Source organism: Periophthalmus magnuspinnatus, chromosome 16 (genome assembly GCF_009829125.3).
Source record: "Periophthalmus magnuspinnatus isolate fPerMag1 chromosome 16, fPerMag1.2.pri, whole genome shotgun sequence".
NCBI lineage: Eukaryota > Metazoa > Chordata > Actinopteri > Gobiiformes > Gobiidae > Periophthalmus > Periophthalmus magnuspinnatus.
Window position 1 is genome coordinate 33,179,256 of NC_047141.1, and position 21,044 is coordinate 33,200,299.

The 21,044-nt window shown below is 40.4% G+C and overlaps 1 protein-coding gene across 1 annotated transcript in view; it reads right to left on the reverse strand.

Annotated features, from left to right (window-relative positions):
• tsnare1 (T-SNARE Domain Containing 1) overlaps positions 1-21,044 on the reverse strand; it is a 266,917-nt gene that overhangs the window by 48,930 nt on the left and 196,943 nt on the right. Inside the window, exon 9 of the mRNA XM_055227705.1 lies at positions 15,291-15,373. Within this exon, the coding sequence (XP_055083680.1) occupies positions 15,291-15,373 (83 nt within the window). The remainder of the gene's footprint in view (positions 1-15,290; positions 15,374-21,044) is intronic.

The following is a 21,044-nucleotide window of genomic DNA, read 5'->3' on the forward strand; positions in this document are numbered from 1 at the left end:
TTTTTTTTTGCAAATAAAGTCCTGCAGGAGCTCGGGTCTCGGGAGGTTAAGGGAGGATTGTTTCCATCCTTGTAAACAATAAACAAACTAGTAAATAATAAAAGTTTCAGAGTCGTTAGCGCCCCCTTCAGACAGATATAAGGCAGTGTCCAGCAGGAATCTGACCAGAACTGAAGAAGAGACTTGTAGGAGTGAAGACGTTTAGCTGCTCGTCCAAGCCGCGGCTTGGACGAGCAGCTAAACGTCTTCACTCCTACAACTTTATGCCCTTCCGTTCACCGCACATTCAAACATGAAGTGTTTTGCTCAAGGGCAGAACATTTAACCCACTGCCCCTGGAACGTCACATTAATCTCGTCTAATCTCAAAACGCTTCACAGAATTCCCGATCAGACACCGAGCGCTTTTACACAAATCAAAAGCGACTGTGCGAGCGGCTCGTCGTCTGACCGCTGTTTTCCGTCCCATTGTTTAAACGGAGCGCACGACAAAAGCTCCTCAGTGATCTGCCGCCAGCCGCCTCTCCAGCAGCACAAAGGAGGGAGATTACAGCCGTTTGGATTCACAAAGGTGTCTCCGTCTCAGCGTTCGCTCTTAACCTTGAAATATGGACTAACCTCGTGGCGGCTGATCTGAAAAGACGAACTTTAACTCCCCGTGTTTTCATAGACATGTGATCTCAGACTGAGACGGGGCCAGACTGTGAGAGTGCGCACGTTTTTCATGTGATAAAGTGCAGTTTGTTTTGCCCTGGTGCAGACGTACTATAAAAAAAAACAACTCTCAGGGTCAAAATAAGACGACTCTGTGCTGCATCTGAAATTATGAACAGTAAGTGTCACATTTTTACACAATTCTCCCTCAGAATATCATCTTTTTAGTGCAGTTCTACAAGTTTTTACAACGTCTGAATGTGTATTGTGTCGTGCGTCCTGATTGGCTGTTGGACTGTAGACCATTGTGTCGTGCGTCCTGATTGGCTGTTGGACTGTAGACCATTGTGTCGTGCGTCCTGATTGGCTGTTGGACTGTAGACCATTGTCCATCAGTCTCCTCCGTGCCGTGTCTCCTGTCCAGTACAGAATGTGTTCAGACAAATTTACATAAACGTTGGATCTCAGTGTGACTCTGAAGTGCTGTACGTTTGCGATTTGTTTTCTCCCCGACAAAACCCACAATGTCGATGAAACGTTCTGCACCGACAAAGACGCCTACGAAGGTTTGAACTTTGAGAGAGTTTAAACGAGAGAGAAATGTGAGAAAATGTTAACGCCTGTGTGAGAAAAGTGTATAAAGTGTGTGGTGAGGGGTTTTACAGACAAAAGAGAGAGAATAATGTAAAAAATAAAGCTGATACTTCATGGATTTCGCCTGTTGTGGGTGATTTTTAGAACGTGACCCCTGAGATAAACCAGGGACCAGTGTACATCACGTTCACTCAAAGCGCTTTACATCAAGAAACCGCTCACACATTCACTGAGTGTCTTGGCCAAGGGCACAACAGCAGCATTCGTCTGTGGGAGCTGGAATCGCACCGTCAACCTCCTGTGACTCTCTGGATGTGGCCGCTCTTAAGTCGAGAAGCAGGATTTGAACCACCAACCTTCAGATGGGAGGACAAACCCTCTGCCACCTGAGCCCTGCAGTCGAAGCGTTTTTAAGTAACACTAGTACGCTGTTAGCATGCTAGTTGTTATTGGACTGCGTCGTCACGGTAACGGTTTGTGAAAGTTGTGAGGCGTTTTGAAGCACTAAATCTGCTGTTTACATGTTTAAATTCTGCAGGAGCTTTTCCTGTTCCACTTCCTCCCAAAGCCTCCAGTGCTTTATACACATATTTTTGGAAGGAGCAGCCGCGGATAAAGAAAATAAATATTGGAGACTCGGAGCCGGAATATCCTCTTAAGGAAAATTCAGAACATTTCCAGCCCAGTAAAAGTGTCTGTAGTAAAACAGTGCAGTTATTTAATTATTAGACCAAACTCACACTGGGCCAAAATTAAAAAACTGAGACAAATTCACAGATGAAACTCAATGTTTATGGAAAATCGTCTGCACCTGATGTTTGACGTTTAAACTTTTCATCCGGAAACAAACTTTACTTTTGCTGAAACACAAAATCTAGAACAACTCAAGCCTGAAACGACAAACATGAGACATTCAATTTGAAACAAAAGACACATCAGTCGTGTTCATTTCTTATTTAAACTGGTAAAATAAATGTGTTTCTCTCTGTAATAATTCGTTTGTCCAAGGTGAGCAGGTCGTTCGCTCATGAGTGTCGACAGAAAAGGCGGGCGCTCGCCGATCTCGACTGCAGCGTACGAGCAAAGCATTCTGGGATGTGTAGTATTATTGATGCATGTGATGTAAACCAACGGACCAGCTCTAAAAACACATTTGATATGATCTCACGGGCCAAATATAATTACACCACGGGCCAGATTTGACCCCCGGGCCCGAGTTTGACATATGTACATTAGACCAAAGATAAATATGAATCAGATATTGTTAAAATTCCGTGTTTTTGGCAGCTCCTTGTTTCATTTCTCTGCAGCGACTGGAACCATCCACGGTAAAAAAGTTGGTAAAGTTGTTGGACGAGACCTTGGACATGTGGCGACTTTTTTTCAAACTACGTGACGTCGTTGCGTAATTTTTATCCCTCAACTCGACTCAAACAACAAACTAAAATCCACACGTAAAAATAAACATCAAATATACATAAATAAACAGCTGATTGGACTGTTCTGTCCATCACGTTCCTGAAATACGTCCGATTTTATGCTAACAGCTAACGGAAAACATGATGCTAACAGCCATGTTCTGTGTTAGCCGTTAGCATCACTGCATTTCTGTATTTTACGCATTTACTGAGCTCTTCTGGAGTGTTTTCTTCTCAACGCTGGCGACTGTAGCGCAGGTTGACGGTGTGATTCCAGTGCACGCAAATGAACACTGTTGTTGTGTCCTCGGGCAAGACACTTACCCTCCTCGAACGTGTGTGTGAATGTGCAGAAAGTGGAAAAGCTCTTTATAAAACTGTGACCATTTCACATTTTACCGTGCTGTGTAGTTTCGGTTCATTTCGCAGAAGAGTTTGCCGCTAATTTACACCTGATGCCCTTCCACTTTTATCAACACAGTCAATTAAAACAACAAATTAATTTCCAGCCTCGTCAGGACACAGAGCGAGCGTCAGGGGGCGTGTCTGGGGGCGTGTCCTGGGCTGTGTTTGGGGATAATAAGTTGACAAGGTGAAATCATAAATTACAAAATCAGGCTGTTTTTCCGGCCGCAGTTTAACGACAAACGCTGCTGTTTTTACGAGCCTCAAATGGGTCTATGGAGTCGTAATGCTGCCTGTAATTAAAGAACAAACGAGGTAAAGGCGAAGGCATTTATTGTGTCTGAAGTCGGGTTTAAAATCAGCACCAGTCGCTGGAGGAGGAGGGTTCGTTTAGGAACTTTAACCTCCTGAGTCCTGGTGTCCTCATCTGTGGACACACATTTTGGGTTGTTTAGGCCACAGTGCAAATTTTTAGAAGAAGAATAACAACAAGAACATGTTCAATTTTGAATATTTCTAATTTCTAATATTTCTTAGAGTTTATTTATTTATTTTGTCTATTTTTATATTTAATTATTTTTATTTAATTATTTTATTTTTATTAGTTTTTATTATTATTTTTTGTATTTTTATTAGTTTTTTTTATTTTATTTACTTATTTTTATTTAATTATTTTATTTTTATTTGTTTTTATTATTATTTTTTTGTATTTTTATTAGGTTTTTTTATTTTATTTACTTATTTTTATTTAATTATTTTATTTTTATTTGTTTTTATTATTATTATTTTGTATTTTTATTAGTTTTTTTTAATTTTATTTACTTATTTTTTTTATAATTTTATTTGATTAAAGCTCGGGTCTCAGGAGGTTAAATACAGTTTAAACTTGAAAATGCAGTGGGGGTTTTCCCGTTCAGACTGGACCAGACAAAACGATCAGCAGAGACGAGAGTTTTGTGTTTTTAAAGTGTGTGCTCAGTGCATTCTGGGTACACACACACACACACACACACACACACACACACACACACACACACACACACACACACACACACACACACACACCCCCACACACACACACACACAAGAGACGCAGCAGAATCTATTTACAAAACCCGCCCTGTAATAATTAAAAACGCTGAAAAAATACATGGATAAATGCAGCTTTATTTTAGTGAAAAACGTGCTCGAAAACAAACGTAACAGGAGTGAATCCGTCAGTGTGATGAACCAGCTGCAGTTTTCTTTCAAAACAAAATAATACCTCATCTTCCGTGTCCAAATCGCTTCTTTTCGGTTCCGTTTACTGTGGCGAATGGTTGTAACGGGCTGATGTGGCACTTAAAGGTGACGCTCAAGTTATAGGTTAATTGCTCCAGTTTTGGGCTAAACACAGGACAGTGCAGATGAATATTAGTTTGTTTTAAATATTTTAGAGGCTCAAATAATAATCGCCTACGTGTTTTTCTTCTGTGAAAAAATGACCTGCCCGACAGTAAGTTGATTTTATTCCAGTTCGCTCCACCCTGACCTGTGGGTGGGGGGTTACCCGTGGTGTCGCAGGTCAGAGGTCAAATCGTGCCTCTCTACTGCACACGTTTGACTCTTTTCTGCTTCTTTTTTGTCTTCTTGCGCGGCCGAGGACCCACGTGAGGGTTAGGGTTAGTCACTGACCAGAAGCTGCACTGGTTTTACAGCTAAACTACAGTTTGTCCCTGTGTTGTTCAAACTTCCTCGTGTCTCTTTCTCTTCTGTCCTCGCTCTTCGTGTCCCTGACCGTCTGTTTCGCTCGTGTTTGAACGGTGTTTGACTCACATTTGAGTGAAAAGTGTTTAGTGTTTAGGCCTAAAAGCTTCAGTTAAGTTTTGTTTCTGATCCCGACTTTGCTCAAAGTCGAGGATCTAAACATTTTCACACGAGGGAAACACATTAGACACGTCGTCTGAAATGACCGACAGCAGAAAGAAGGACAGAGACACGAGGTTAGAGACAGAGCAGAGAGGTAGTGAAGAGAGTAGAGTGCAGTAGAGTGTAGTAGAGTGCAGTAGAGTGTAGTAGAGTGTAGTAGAGCGCAGTAGAGTGCAGTAGAGTGCAGTAGAGCGCAGTAGAGTGCAGTAGAGTGCAGTAGAGTGTAGAGATTCTCGGTCTCTTCTTTTCAAACCATCAGACAGAGAATTAGCTCCAGACAGGCAGAAATTGTCTGTAAATTTTAATAATTTTACTAGAAATTTGAAAAAAAGTACATTTTAGATAATCAAATGTGTCACATCAATCTAGTTTATTTATTCTGTTGGTTTGGACTGAAGGAAACTCTGCACTGGAGACATGTTAATGATGAAGTGTTTGTCTTAATAATATAATTGTAATGAAATGTGTTTAATGTGTGTTCATCTGATCAGGGGCAGGAGCTAAATCTGGTACAAATCATCTTTTCTTTTGTAAGATTCATGAATTTAAACACGGCCCCTAACAAACAAACAAATAAATAAATAAATAGTGTAAGTACGCACTCACAAAAAAGAGTAAATATGAGATGGGGGTAAATTCTCTGACGATCAGCGTTTGGTTCATGTCTCCGAGTTTCCTTCCAACTCTTGAGCTTCTATTTATTCAGCAAATGTAAATATATATGATTAAATTCTACTGTTAAAACAACTTTACGTGTGTGTTTATGTAATTATATCATTTTATATTTGAAGATGAATGTGCACTTTTTCATTATCATTGTAACTGCATCAAACCTTTTCCTTAGTTCCATCAAATTGACTGATTTTGAAATTTTAGAAAAGCGACAAAACTAGAAGAAACTCTCTAAATGTTCAGCGTTTCCTAAACCCGTGGTCCAGACACAAAAGCATTAAATCATTAAAGTTAAGAAACACTTTATAGCCCCTGTAATATCTGTCCTCTGCCTCTTACCCGCCCTTCAGTGTCACTGGGGCAGAACCCGGGACTCGTCTCCAGATCAGGATCATTCAGAACGAGGACGAGTCGATCGGGTTTATCGATCCATCCTCAGAGGAGTCGTTTCAAGACCCTAAAACGCCGCACGTTTGAATCTGAAACACGACACGAGTCAAACACCTGCGGCTCTGTTCAGGGAGCGGCTCCTCTGCTGCGGCTCCTCTACTGCGGCTCGTTTTATTGGTCATTATAAAGCGTCTCGTGGCGTGATCAGGCAACGCCGTCCTCCACCGCTCGACGCTCAGAGACAAGGTTTTAAAACAAGCACACACACACACACACACACAGCAGAGAGTTGTGTGTGGATGTAAAATGAGCCTAAATGACATCTTTTTCTTAATCGTGAGTGGGCTCGGCGGTGCATGGACACAGACTGACAGAGGGGGCGGGACAGCGCAGACTCGTACTGATGAGCGCCGTCATTATCCGCTATTTTTAGTCCTGCGGTTTAACAGTGAGACACGTTTGGAGCGTTTATCTTACAGTAACTGAGAGAGCAAGAGGTGCTCTCAGTTATTTTAGAGTTTATTTAACCATAATCCAGGTCAAACGTTGGATTTGAAGGAAACGTCTCGATGTTTTGAGGGTTAAACCTGCCACCCACCTCTGTTCAACTGTTCCCCCTCCCCTCACCTGGTTCGGACTCACCGGGCCCCTTCCCCGTTCCCTCACTTAGCCCCTCCTCCTCCCTACACCTGCTCCTCCCTCTCCCAACACCTGGCCCCTCCCCCTCTCCTCACCTGGCTCCTCCCCCTCTCCTCACCTGGCCCCTCCCCCTCTCCTCACCTGGCCCCTCCTCTCACCTGGTCTTTGCTCGGACTCCGCTATTCTCTCTCGTCAGACCAAAGTCGTAAGACAGCAGTAACACAGACAGCATCTAGTGGCCATATGTGAGAATACAACACATGGAAGCTTTAAGAAAATAAACAAAAAGTTAAATTACAGTTTTGACTTAAAAATCAGGCCCCTGACCATCATTTTAAATATGTAATCCATGTTCGCACGTTGTTAACGCATCAAAAAACACACTGGAGTTGTGTTTTGTTTCATTCACACATGTTTGAGTCACTTTATTATTCGTCTGTTACATCTACAAAGCTCAAAATGCGACGTTCCACCTCGTGATGTCATCAAGTGGTAGTTTTCAACTGGTTTAACTCCTCCTTTTACCTTTAGTTCAGTCGAGATAAGAGACAACTCCAGGACTGAAATGATCCAAATGATTCTATAAATGAAGGTGTGTGGAGTTTAAAAACACAGTGGAGCACTTCCTGTATCACCACATGATGACATCACAAGGTGGAACAGAGTGTTTTCTCAACCTAAATCTGCAGGTTTTGTGTGTTAAACATGTGTGAACGAAACAAAAAAAAACAACCAACAACTCCGGGTCTGTTTGTGACGAGGAAACATTAGAACAGATCAGAAAACAGCGTCACACGAGCCGTTTAAAGTCATACTGTGGTATTTTCCAGACACAGATGTTCCACAGTGGACCTTTCAGTTTTATTTTGGGATTTGACAGGTTTAAAGCTGCTGTTCGTGCTGCGGGCCACGTTCAGACACCAGTGTTTTTTAGTATGCGCGGCGTTTATGGAACACTATTGTAGAGTCTGTTCACTTTTCTGTGTTTACTTAAGGTTATGTTTTTGATTAGCCGTCGCACGACTCGAAACAAATGCAACTAATTAAATCTCACCTGCAAAAAACATACTGACGAGGCGGACTGTACATACTGATCAGAAAAGTTTTTACATTTAGAAATATAGAAGCTAAAGTGAAACTAAAACGTGGACTTGGTAAAACTGGAGTTAAACACTTTGTGACACGAACGCGACCAGTCAGACGTTTGGACGCAGCAAGTTCGATGTTTTTTCTCCATTTTTACCACTTTTTACACTTTATATACGAACAGAAGACATCAAATATATGAAGTAAGAAATGTAGAAATGAAGTAAATCGAGGCCAGCAGTTATAAGGGCCAATTTGGAGAACAGTTTCATGATTAAAATACCGACCACGAGTGTCATAGCAACCAAAGAGCCAATCCAGAGCGAGGATGTTGAAGGTAAACATCTCAAAATAAGAAGAAAAAAAAGAAAACTCAAAATAGCAACAAAAAAATCCCCCAAAAAAACCTTAAAATAACCCCCAAAAAATCGAAAAAAAAAAACCCACCTCAAAATAACCAAAAAAATAAAAATAAGTTTAAAAAAAGAAAATCTAAATCAACAGGTTAAAAAAAAACAAAAAAACGCTCAAAATAACTAAAAAAAAATGAAAATAAGTTAAAAAAAAAAACCCTCAAAATAATAAGAAAAAAAGAAAACTCAAAATAAGACAAAAAAAAAGAAAACTTAAAATAGCAACAAAAAAATCCCCCAAAAAACCCTTAAAATAACCCCCCCCCCAAAAAAAAAAACCAACCACAAAATAACCAAACAAATGAAAATAAGTAAAAAAAAAAAAAAAAAAAAAAAAATCTAAATCAACAAGTTAAAAAAACAAAAAATAAATAAAAAAACAACAACACTCAAAATAACTAAAAAAAAAGGATCATGTAGAGGGTTAATACGAACATTTAAGACCAAAATGAGTCTGAAGCAGCAGAGACAGAGAGAGGGGACAGTTTATCAATAAAAAGTGAATTGGAGCCAGAGTTAATGGAGCAGGAAGTGCTCATGATCACTTCCTGTTTGGGACTTGGCGGTGGCAGTTAGCATTTTAGCTATGTCCATTTATATAAACAGTCTATGATATAAAATTTAAACTTTTGGCTGGTCGTGTAAATCCATGGAGAAAATCACGTAGGCGACATTTCACCTCCAGAAAGTTGCGTGATGTTGCTTTAATTGTCACAAAACCAGTACAAATCGCATATTGAAGTATTCCCAGCGCTAACCACACTCTGCATCAGCGTTCAGCTCGAGCCGGCGGCGTTCGGCTCGTGCACGCGCGTCGTCTTCGGGTTTTCGTCTCGCGGCGTTCTTCTTTGCAGAGGCAGCGGCTTTGAGGATTGGCGTGAAGCTAAATTGCTCCTCGCGAGTTCGGTCACGGCTCAGCTCTCCTTGAGATAATGAAATGACAATTAATGGGAAAGTGTGTGCCATTCACCGGTTTGTCCCCGCACCGCCGCGCCAGACTTACGGTACGACAGACGCCCGCGCAGCAGTTAGGGCGCTCTGGAAACTGCGACGCTGGCGTTTCAGAGTGATCTATGGAGGTCTGAACAAAGCAGAATATACACACGACACGACGAATGGGCCGGTAATTACTGTTAATCAAAGTTTACTGTGTACATTATGGGTTTGTAATAGCTCCGTGTATCTAAAGTCCACGGCCGTCGCTTCAGCCTCGTTGTACGATTGATTCAACCGATAAAAATCTGACCTCAACGCCGCTCTCTGACGCGCATCATTTCATCCACGGGTTTGAATCATTAAGAGTCGAGCGTCAGTTGAGTATTATCAGAAAAAAATTAAATAAAATACACTGGAAGGACTGTGTCTCTCGGCTGGGGACGACTGGAGGAAGTGTCTGGGGTGAGGGAGGTCTGCGAGTTGATGCTTAGACTCGTGCCCCGGATAAACAGACAAAAATGGATGGATTTTAAAAAAAACAGTATAAAAATGTAGTTTGTTCGTAAGAATTGAGCCTCGACATGAACATCATGGGTTGAAAGGTCAAACCCGCTGACCCTCAGGTTGATGGTTCGATTCCAGCTCCAACAGATGAAAGTGTGAGAGGTTCCGTGGTGTAAAGAGATCTGAGTCTTGAAATTTTGAATATTATTGAAAAAAAAAAGTTGCATAAAATTGAGTTTGTTCATAAAAAGTGAAACACACAAAGAAAAAGAAGGAAGGAGGATTTGAGAATCAGAGCCGCTTTGTGCTCGAGTGAAGCAGCTGCTTCTTTTGGAGATTGAACTGAATGGACTTGTTCTTTTTTTTATTTTTTATGATATTTTCACTTGAATAAACACAAGAGTTGATTTAAGGCGCTGGAGTTTTACGTCTTAAAAATGTGACAAACTGAACGAGTCGGTTTGGTCCAAAGTTCCTCCTCACTAATGACTCACCATGATGAGTTTATCACAGCTGAGACGAGAGAGCAACTAGCATGCTAACCACACACTGCATGATTATTGAAAATAAAACTCTTATTTAATATAGATATGAACCATCGCCAGGTCAGGACTAAACCAGGACTAAACCAGGACTAAATCAGGACTAAATCAGGACTAAACCAGGACTCAATCTGGTGAATCAGTATTTCAGTTTTGTTCAGTTAAACCTTGAACTTTCTTCTGCAGATGTGACTCAGGCCTCGACTTTGACCGTGTTTAAGTCCAGACTGTTCTGTTTCTCTGCTGTGACTCAGGGGGGTTTATTCTGCCTCTTCTGTTTTAATGTTCATTTTATTTATGTTATTTGTTGTATTCTGATTTTAATGTGTTTCTTATTCTGTAAAACACTTTGAATCAGTCTGTGGACCAGATCTACTGTACAAATAAACTCTATAAACTCCACACACACAGACACACACACACACACACAGACTTATTCTAACCTCCGTCTGTTTGTGACGAGGAAACATCAGACCAGATCAGAGAAAAGTAAAAGGCTCTTTAAAGTTTGTCGTGTTTAAACGTGTCGTCATGTGACCCGTCGTGTGCAGTAGATCAGTCAGATGTGCCGTTTAAATGTGTTTAGCTCATGTCCCAGAGTGTTCCCCTCATTAACCCAGCGACACCACACACACACACACACACCCCACACACACACACACACCCCACACACACGCACACACACACACACACACACACACACTGCATTATTTACTACAGCCACAGGCCTCACGGTGCAACACAGAGCAGAGAGCGAGCCCGCCGAGACGCACAACCACAGACGCACAACCACAGACACACACACCAGGACACACAACCACAGACACACAACCACAGACACACACACCAGGACACACACACATAAACGCGTTCCTAACACAATGGAAAGCTCGAAGTTTAACTCGACACAACAGCAGACACAACACTGGGAAAAACATCACAATACAATGGAAAAGTCAGGGTTTAGCTAAAAATATGATTTATGCAAAAAAAAAGAAAGAAAAGAAAGAAAGAAAAAAAGAAAAAAATTAAGGAATGAAAAATAAATAAATAAATAATAATACTAATAATACTACTACTACTACTACTACTACTACTACTACTACTAATAATAATAATAATAATAATAATAATAATACATTCCAAGACATCAGTGACTTATTATTATTATTATTATTATTATTATTATTATTATTATTATTATTATTATTATTATTATTATTCATTTATTTCTTTAATTTGAGGGAAATATAAATGACTGTTGTCTGTAGAAAAAAGCTGAACTTCCAAATTTAAGTTTAGTTTAAATTCATTACATTAAGACATTTCTACAGTTTCAGGTAAAGCTGCACTTTGTCACTTTTTTATGTAATGTTCAAGAAAGCAAAGAATGTTCCACAGTTTGTATCTCCGTGGGGATAAGCGGGTGACATCACCATGCCAAGTTACAGGTCAGATCTGTGGAGAGGCGACCCTGTTTTTCAGTTTATATTCATCAATAAAAAATAAAGATAGAAATGATGTTATGGGACATTTAAGGCAAAGCAAACGCATCGCTATGGAGACGAGGTTACATACTAATCACCTTTAAACAGGGGCGTCGGACTGGGGGGGGGGAAAGGTGCTGTTTACCCGGGGCCCAGCGCAGGGAGGGGCCCCTCATAAAGTCTGTAATGTGCATTTTTCTTTAAGAATCGAAGACTTTCCTCATTAAAAACAAACTTGGTGAACGTATACACTTCCTGGTTGTTGTTTTTTGGGGTTTATTTTGTGTTTTTTTACCTTTTAATGTCGTGAAAATGAAGTGTTAATGAAAACATCCTGCACTGACCAAAGTGTTTCTTAAAACCCCGGCTCTGGCCCCTGGCTCCTCGGTCCTGTGTGTGATATTTACGTATGCAGTGTGCGTCCGAATAATGCAATTTCCCTTTGGCTAATCTGCCTGGGAAACAAAAAGGCGAATTCAGAGCCATTATCTGAGCAGAAGAAACACAGATCTGAGCTCTACATCTCTGTATATGATCTGTGTCCAAACAAAAGGCGTTTATCAGGCTCCAAACGGCGGGGGAAGTTTGACATGAAAGTGTGTGTCATTGTGTGTGTTATTACGGCGGAGCGGACAGGACGGAGACGTGTAATGGACGATCTGAACCACCGAGCCACCGCAGCACGACGAGGAGACCACGCCAAAACGAGGGATTAAAACTCGACAAAACGAACCAACGCCAGGCCCGAGGAGAACGAAGGGACGTCAGGAGAAATACCCCTGAGATGTTATCTACGGCGCAGAGGGTCAGGGTTTAATTCACAAACAAACGACTCGAGATGTTACAGCAGAGGGACAGAGCGAGACATGGACTAAAGACCTGGACCAAAGACCCGGACTAAAGACCTGGACTAAAGACCTGGACTAAAGACCTGGACTAAATACCTGGACCAAAGACCTGGACTAAAGACCTGGACTAAAGACCTGGACCAAAGACCTGGACCAAAGACCTGGACTAAAGACCTGGACTAAAGACCTGGACCAAAGACCCGGACTAAAGACCTGGACTAAAGACCTGGGCCAAAGACCTGGACTAAAGACCTGGACTAAAGACCTGGACTAAAGACCTGGACTAAAGACCTGGACTAAAGACCTGGACTAAAGACCTGGACCAAAGACCTGGACCAAAGACCTGGACCAAAGACCTGGACTAAAGACCTGGACTAAAGACCTGGACTAAAGACCTGGACTAAAGACCTGGACCAAAGACCTGGACTAAAGACCTGGACCAAAGACCTGGACTAAAGACCTGGACTAAAGACCTGGACCAAAGACCTGGACCAAAGACCTGGACCAAAGACCTGGACTAAAGACCTGGACCAAAGACCTGGACCAAAGACCTGGACTAAAGACCTGGACCAAAGACCTGGACTAAAGACCTGGACTAAAGACCTGGACTAAAGACCTGGACCTAAAGACCTGGACCAAAGACCTGGACTAAAGACCTGGACTAAAGACCTGGACCTAAAGACCTGGACCAAAGACCTGGACCAAAGACCTGGACCAAAGACCTGGACTAAAGACCTGGACCAAAGACCGGACCAAAGACCTGGACTAAAGACCTGGACCAAAGACCTGGACTAAAGACCTGGACCAAAGACCTGGACCAAAGACCTGGACCAAAGACCTGGACCAAAGACCTGGACCAAAGACCTGGACCAAAGACCTGGACCAAAGACCTGGACTAAAGACCTGGACCAAAGACCTGGACTAAAGACCTGGACCAAAGACCTGGACCAAAGACCTGGACCAAAGACCTGGACTAAAGACCTGGACCAAAGACCTGGACTAAAGACCTGGACCAAAGACCTGGACCAAAGACCTGGACTAAAGACCTGGACCAAAGACCTGGACCAAAGACCTGGACCAAAGACCTGGACTAAAGACCTGGACTAAAGACCTGGACTAAAGACCTGGACCAAAGACCTGGACCAAAGACCTGGACCAAAGACCTGGACCAAAGACCTGGACTAAAGACCTGGACTAAAGACCTGGACTAAAGACCTGGACTAAAGACCTGGACTAAAGACCTGGACCAAAGACCTGGACCAAAGACCTGGACTAAAGACCTGGACTAAAGACCTGGACTAAAGACCTGGACTAAAGACCTGGACCAAAGACCTGGACCAAAGACCTGGACTAAAGACCTGGACCAAAGACCTGGACTAAAGACCTGGACTAAAGACCTGGACCAAAGACCTGGACCAAAGACCTGGACCAAAGACCTGGACTAAAGACCTGGACCAAAGACCTGGACTAAAGACCTGGACCAAAGACCTGGACCAAAGACCTGGACTAAAGACCTGGACTAAAGACCTGGACTAAAGACCTGGACTAAAGACCTGGACCAAAGACCTGGACCAAAGACCTGGACCAAAGACCTGGACCAAAGACCTGGACTAAAGACCTGGACCAAAGACCTGGACTAAAGACCTGGACTAAAGACCTGGACCAAAGACCTGGACTAAAGACCTGGACCAAAGACCTGGACCAAAGACCTGGACCAAAGACCTGGACCAAAGACCTGGACCAAAGACCTGGACCAAAGACCTGGACTAAAGACCTGGACCAAAGACCTGGACCAAAGACCTGGACTAAAGACCTGGACCAAAGACCTGGACCAAAGACCTGGACTAAAGACCTGGACCAAAGACCTGGACTAAAGACCTGGACTAAAGACCTGGACCAAAGACCTGGACCAAAGACCTGGACCAAAGACCTGGACCAAAGACCTGGACCAAAGACCTGGACTAAAGACCTGGACTAAAGACCTGGACCAAAGACCTGGACCAAAGACCTGGACTAAAGACCTGGACCAAAGACCTGGACTAAAGACCTGGACCAAAGACCTGGACCAAAGACCTGGACCAAAGACCTGGACTAAAGACCAATAAATAAATATATGAATAAATAACAAAAAAATAAATGAATGAAAAAATATGAATACATAATTAAATACATACATATTAATAAATAAATAAACACATAATGAGTAAATAAATACATAAATTAATAAATAATTAATTAAATAAATAAAGAGTTAACTAATTAAACTACATGAATAAATAAATAAAAAAATCAAAAATAATAATATGACACCAGAATTTTGACTTTTTCTGTTAAAACCTGATGCTTCAGTTAAAAAATAAATATAAATAAATAGAAAATTGATTCTCTGAACATTTCACACCAAGTACCACAGTACCACAGTATCATAAGAAAATACTGTAGGTGGCGCTGTTTCGAGGGACCACCAGATCTAAACCAGGTCTATAAAGTTACTAAAGTTGTTCAAAACCAGAAATGTCCCAAACAAGGACTAAAAGTGGATCAAACTCTTTAAGCAGATATTGGAGTTTGAGTTTCACCAGTTTAATGTCATTTTAAAGTCGACTCTGTTTGTTCATATTTTGGTCTGAAAAGTTTGTGACGCAAGAGCAGATCAACATAAAGACAATTCTCCCGATTCAACTCTTTTCTTTTATCAAACACAAGCAGCACATTAAGAGCAGACTAAATTTAATCAGTAAAACTAAACGAAAAAGTGAAATTTGCCTCTATATTTTTCTTAAATTGGAGTTTACCTGGTACTGGTTGGCCTTGGCGAGCTCCTGATTGGCTGACTCCACGTTGGATGATGTGGTCTGGATGTAGTCCTCTATGCTGTCTGCAAACGCACAAAGAAAAACGAGAAACACTTTAGTGAAAACAGGGAGCAGGAGCTGTCCGTGGTGCTGAAGCAGTGACTGGTTTAAAGAGACACTTTTTAAAGGAACTGGACTCAATCGTTTCATTTAATTAAGTCAAATCTGCTTTGTCCCAGAGCAGATCGAGTGTAAAAGACTCTGAGGTTGAAAATGAGGCCCGTGTCTGTTTATGGAGGGTCTTATTCTGTTTGTGAGCTCTGAATTGGAAACTGTTGTAAATAATGAACTTCTTCTGTTTTTTCACGTCAAAAATTCAGGCACAGCCCCTTTAATCTAATGTCATTTAAAAACCTTCTTCTGGTGGTACTTTGGCTGGTACTTATACTGATACATACTGTATAACTAATAGTGGTACTTTGTGGTACTTAAAGTGATACTTGCACTAATAAGTACTGGTACTAGTACTGTACTTACTGCAGTATGTCGTATTAAGTGAATATGTTGTTATGAGGCAGATGAATCTTTATTTCATTATAAGTTCAGAGAAAATACACAAGACAAAAGTGAAAACACAAACACTTTATTATGACAAATGTCACATTAAAACAACAACAGACTGAAAAGAAACAACAAAAACAACAACAAATAAATGATACGATTTAAATGAACATGACAGTGACACAAACTGGAACTATCAAAACTTTAACTGTATTTTAAAGACACACATTATGGTACTGGCACTAGGAAGTACTGGTACTATCTGTGGTACTTACTGTAGTATATACTGGTAAGTACTGGTACTTTCTGTGGTACTTTCTGCTGTTGACATGAAAACTTTGAACTCTTCATGTTCGTCTCATTTACACTCAGCTCCTGTTTTTAATGTTTTAAATGAACCTGGGCCTTTGTCTGTTGTGTTGTTCTGTGTTTGTGTGTGTTGTTGTCTTGTTGTGTGTTGTGTTGTTGTCTTGTTGTGTGTGTGTTGCGATGTTGTGTGTTGTGTTGTGTGTGTTCTGTTTGGGCTCTTCCTGCAGAAATAAAGACACTTGATATAATAAATTTTCCGCACAAACCGACTCCATTTTCTCAGCCCAGAATCAGAAAAATTGTCAAATCTTTGACTCGTGAGAAAATGGAGCTGATGTGAAAAGGTGAAAACTCCAACGCCGTTTTTCCAAAGTGGATTTTTGAGAATAACTTTGCAGACAGAGACTTAAAAAGACAGTGGATGTTATAATACTAAGGCTAACATTAGCAATGATGTTTTATTCAGGACCAGGACGAGCGAGAGAAATAGAAAAGATAAAAATATAAAAGATAAAAATATAAAAGATAAAAATATAAAAGATAAAAATATAAAAAGACGACCTGATTTATCGCGTGTCAAAGTATTTTTCAACGCGGCAGTTTCCAAACGCTGTGACTTTACAAAACAGGAGAATGTGCAAATCATCAACAACTTTTAAAATAAATTTGAACTTTTAAATCGATCAGAACAAGACGAGTGAGGCGATACTAAAGGTGCACTGTGGAACTTTCCCCGTATGCTACTCTACTTATTTATATAGCATTAATTTACAGCAACTAGAGGCATTTTTTTTTATCACTAAATAAATTAAAAACACAGACTTTCTAATCGTGAGCAGATCTGTGACTTGGTGCACTGCTTGTCTCCATGGAGATACATCGGGTTAAAGAAATATTGTGGAACATTCCATGAAAAGAGGCTGATTTCTGAATCAAACAAAACTTATATTTGGGCTGAGAAAACACCATTGTGGCGTAATTTAAAACTAAAATACCACAGAGGATAGGACTTCTGAATAAACAACAGCTGGACATATTATATAAACGGGCGTAGCTAACCTGCTAGCATCACGCTACAAACAGGAAGTGATCATGTTTGCACTTCCTGCTCCATCCACTATTTGTCCAGTTCAGTTTCTGTCTAAAAACCATGTCCCCCCTCTCTTTAGTTTAGTTTGTTATTTTTAGCATTTTTTAGTTTTTGTTTTGTGTTTTTTATTTTTATTTTCTTTTTTCTTAGTTATTATTATTATTATTATTATTATTATTATTATTATTATTATTATTATTATTATTATTATTATTATTATTATTATTATTTAATTTTTTATTTATTTATTTATTTTTTATTTATTTTGAGACTTTTTTTTTTTTTTTTTTTTTTTTTTTTTGGTTGTTATTTTGAGTTTAATTATTTATTTTTAAAAACTGCGTCCTGGTTTTTATTTCACTATTGTGTCTGTAAATCAAGATATGAACTTTTTATGTATGTGACAAGTGTGTGTTGTGTCGTGTTGTGTGTGTTGTGTTGTGTGTGTCGTGTGTGTTGTGTGTGTTGTGTCGTGTGTGTTGTGTGTGTTGTGTGTGTTGTGTCGTGTGTGTTGTGTGTGTGTGTTGTGTTGTGTGTGTGACATTTCTGTGATTGTGGAGGAGGTGAAGGTGGAGACGGCAGAGAAAAGTTCTAGTTCTAGTGATTTGTAAATGAGAGAGGAGAGTTTAGAGAACACGTGTCAAACTCAAGGCCCACGGTCCAAATGTGGCCCAGGGTAAATTAAAAGGTAGGACGATTTTAACATTTCATTTTATCAAGAGACACGTCGTTAAACAGACATAATTTTTACACCTATGCAAATTAATATGCGATATTTGTAACTTGAATAAGTAATACATACAGAAACAGTTCATTAAAAAGTTATAAAGGTATTTACATTTATTTTACATCTGGCCCTTTGAGAGGAGCCGTTTTACTGACAGCCCTGGTATAGAGAACGCAGATCAGAAAAAAAAATAAATAAATAAATAAATAAATAAAAAATAAATAAATAAAATATCATAAAATAACATAAATAAAATAAATACAATAAATAAAATAACATAAAATAAAAAAATAAATAAAATAAAATAAATAAAATAAAATAATAAAGAACAAGATATGACCATTAACAGACAAATCAGGCGTCTTCTTTCCCTGAGTTTACTTCAGTTAGCGTTAGCAACAGAACTGATTGACAGTGTTGCTAAGCGTCTGCTCTCTGTTAAACCAGTTGTGTGTGGGCGGGAAGGGGGCGTTCCCTTCAACAGCCTCGCTCCTGATTGGCTCCTTGGTTGCTGTGATACTTGTGGACACAATTCCACATATTAAACTCTACACAGATTGGCCTCTGTACCTGCTCTGACCTCGATGAGCTTCATTTGGAGCTGAAGTTGCGCCGACGTCAGACTCTCACTCACTTCTTTACACAATCTCTCGTCTCAAAACTATAAAAATATCTCCTGCGTTCGATTCTTTTCTCTTTCCTCTCACTCCACACGTGTTTGAACCTGCGTCCGATCGACTCGTCTCCTAATCTCTGCGCCGTCCCAGTTTGCAGAATCATAATGAGCCTAATGGAAAAGTGTCTGCAGTTACTGACGATTGTAACCTGCACAGCCCCAACGCACGACTAACAACCCCATTAAAAACAAGGCCGCTGCTTTATGCCGTGTCAATAGCGGTGGGTTAATGGAACGAGACTGAACGGGGCTAATGGCGTGTGCGTGCTAACATATTTGGACTACAGGCGTAATCGGCCGCATATATTTTGGAAAACAGATAAAGTGGGTGTTGTATTGATTGTTTGGGAGCGTCGGGACGGGGTTGGTGGAGATAGCCCCGGTAATTACGACGATGCCAAAGAGCTCGTGTAGAATTAACTTTTGAACTCGACAGAGAGGAGAGGAAAGTGGATTACTACAGGCCTCATTGACTTAAATAGTGAGGTCAGTGATAGTCGCAGAACGCGCCGCAGTTGCATTTTGGGTAATCGTAACAATACTTTGGTCTAACGCAGGTTTTTAGAAACGTAAAGTCAGATTTTTCATTCATAACTCACGTTTTGTTAGTGCTGAAGAAGTACTCAGTGTTGTTACGTAAAAGTACAGGAAAAAGATACGCAAAAGTAAAAGTATCACATGAAAAATCTACTTAAGTACAAGTATTTAAGTACTCGTTTAAAGAGGGAGAAGTAAAAGTATTTCATAAATATTTGAGGTCTAATAAAGCTGCAAATGTGGTGATTTTGATAAAGATTTGAGCTGAAATTTGTTCAACAAAAACAACAGAATCTTGTCTTTTTTATCGTTTTTTATCTGTAAGTTTTTGTTTTGTTTCAATTTTGAACATGTTAAAAATAATCACTTCAGTCAAATGCACAGATAGACCTTTAGTCCATGTTTAGTCCTGATTTAGTCCATGTTTAGTCCCGGTTTAGCTCCAGTTTAGTCCCGGTTTAGTCCTGTTTTAGTCCTGGTTTAGTCCTGGTTTAGTCCAGCTTTAGTCCTGGTTTAGTCCTGGTTTAGTCCTGATTTAGTCCTGGTTTAGTCCTGGTTTAGTCCATGTTTAGTCCCTGTTTAGTCCTGGTTTAGCTCCAGTTTAGTCCCGGTTTAGTCCAGGTTTAGCTCCAGTTTAGTCCCAGTTTAGTCCTGGTTTAGTTCTGGTTTAGTCCTGGTTTAGCTCCAGTTTAGTCCCAGTTTAGTCCTGGTTTAGTTCTGGTTTAGTCCCGGTTTAGTCCTGGTTTAGTCCATGTTTAGTCCCGGTTTAGTTCCAGTTTAGTCCCAGTTTAGTCCCGGTTTAGTTCCAGTTTAGTCCTGGTTTAGTTCTGGTTTAGTTTTGGTTTAGTCCTGGTTTAGTTCTCTGACTCTGAGTCGTAACATTTAAGTAAATTTACAAATTAAACAACGTTCATTTTTTGTAAAAAAAACCCCAAAAAAACAAAAAAAACAAAGCCATTCCCATGAAGCTGATTTCTGAATCAAACAAAAAACATATATTTGGTTTGATCAACACTTAATTTGAAAGAATGAGCCTGTGTTTATAGTTTCTCATAATCATTTCACACTTAGTTACTCCTAACCTTTTTTTTTTTACCTTTTATTTTTCCCATATTTTTGCTTAGACGTCGTGTTAAATTATATTAAGGTTCTGGTTTTGATTTAGAACATACTTTTCATTACCGTTTGTTGCTTTTACGCTTCATTTTCAGCACATTAACCGCGACACTAAACATCACAGTGACAAACATATAGAACAAAACACACGACATTTTAACAAAACACAAAACATCCAACTTTCTAATCGTAATATTTCAAATGCAAAATGTCCTCTTTGGATTTTCCCCCCGTTGAATCCGTTTTAATGGCGCTTTTGTAGCCCACGTAGAGCCGGGACTGTTGATTGTGGCTCTCCAGCTGCTCTCAGAGTGTCCTCAGCCCCAACCAAAACGCTCTAATCCAGTCTGTCAGCGTTCACGTCTTTGTATGTCCCACTGCTTTTGCTTCCAAACGCCTCCGCGCCACAATCACGCCATTCAGATCTGACACTACGCAGAAGAAGCCCATTCACAAAAGTACCGCCGGCAATTTCACAGCCCCCCTCGTTTTAATAAGCAAAACGTTTGAGTCGGTGATAAGATTGGACCCTGCGGTGGAGCGATGGAAAGTCACACGGAGGCTAAACGCGTGAGGGTTTTTCTACGTTTGTGCGTTACGGTGGCGGCGCGGCGTGGACTTTGGGCTTTTAAAAGAAGAATCGAACCTTTTTCACATGCAGATGGCGAAGTGACGGACGAATTATGCGGCGGACGTGAATACAGAACTCACACGTCGACGAAAACGGTGCGGAAACTC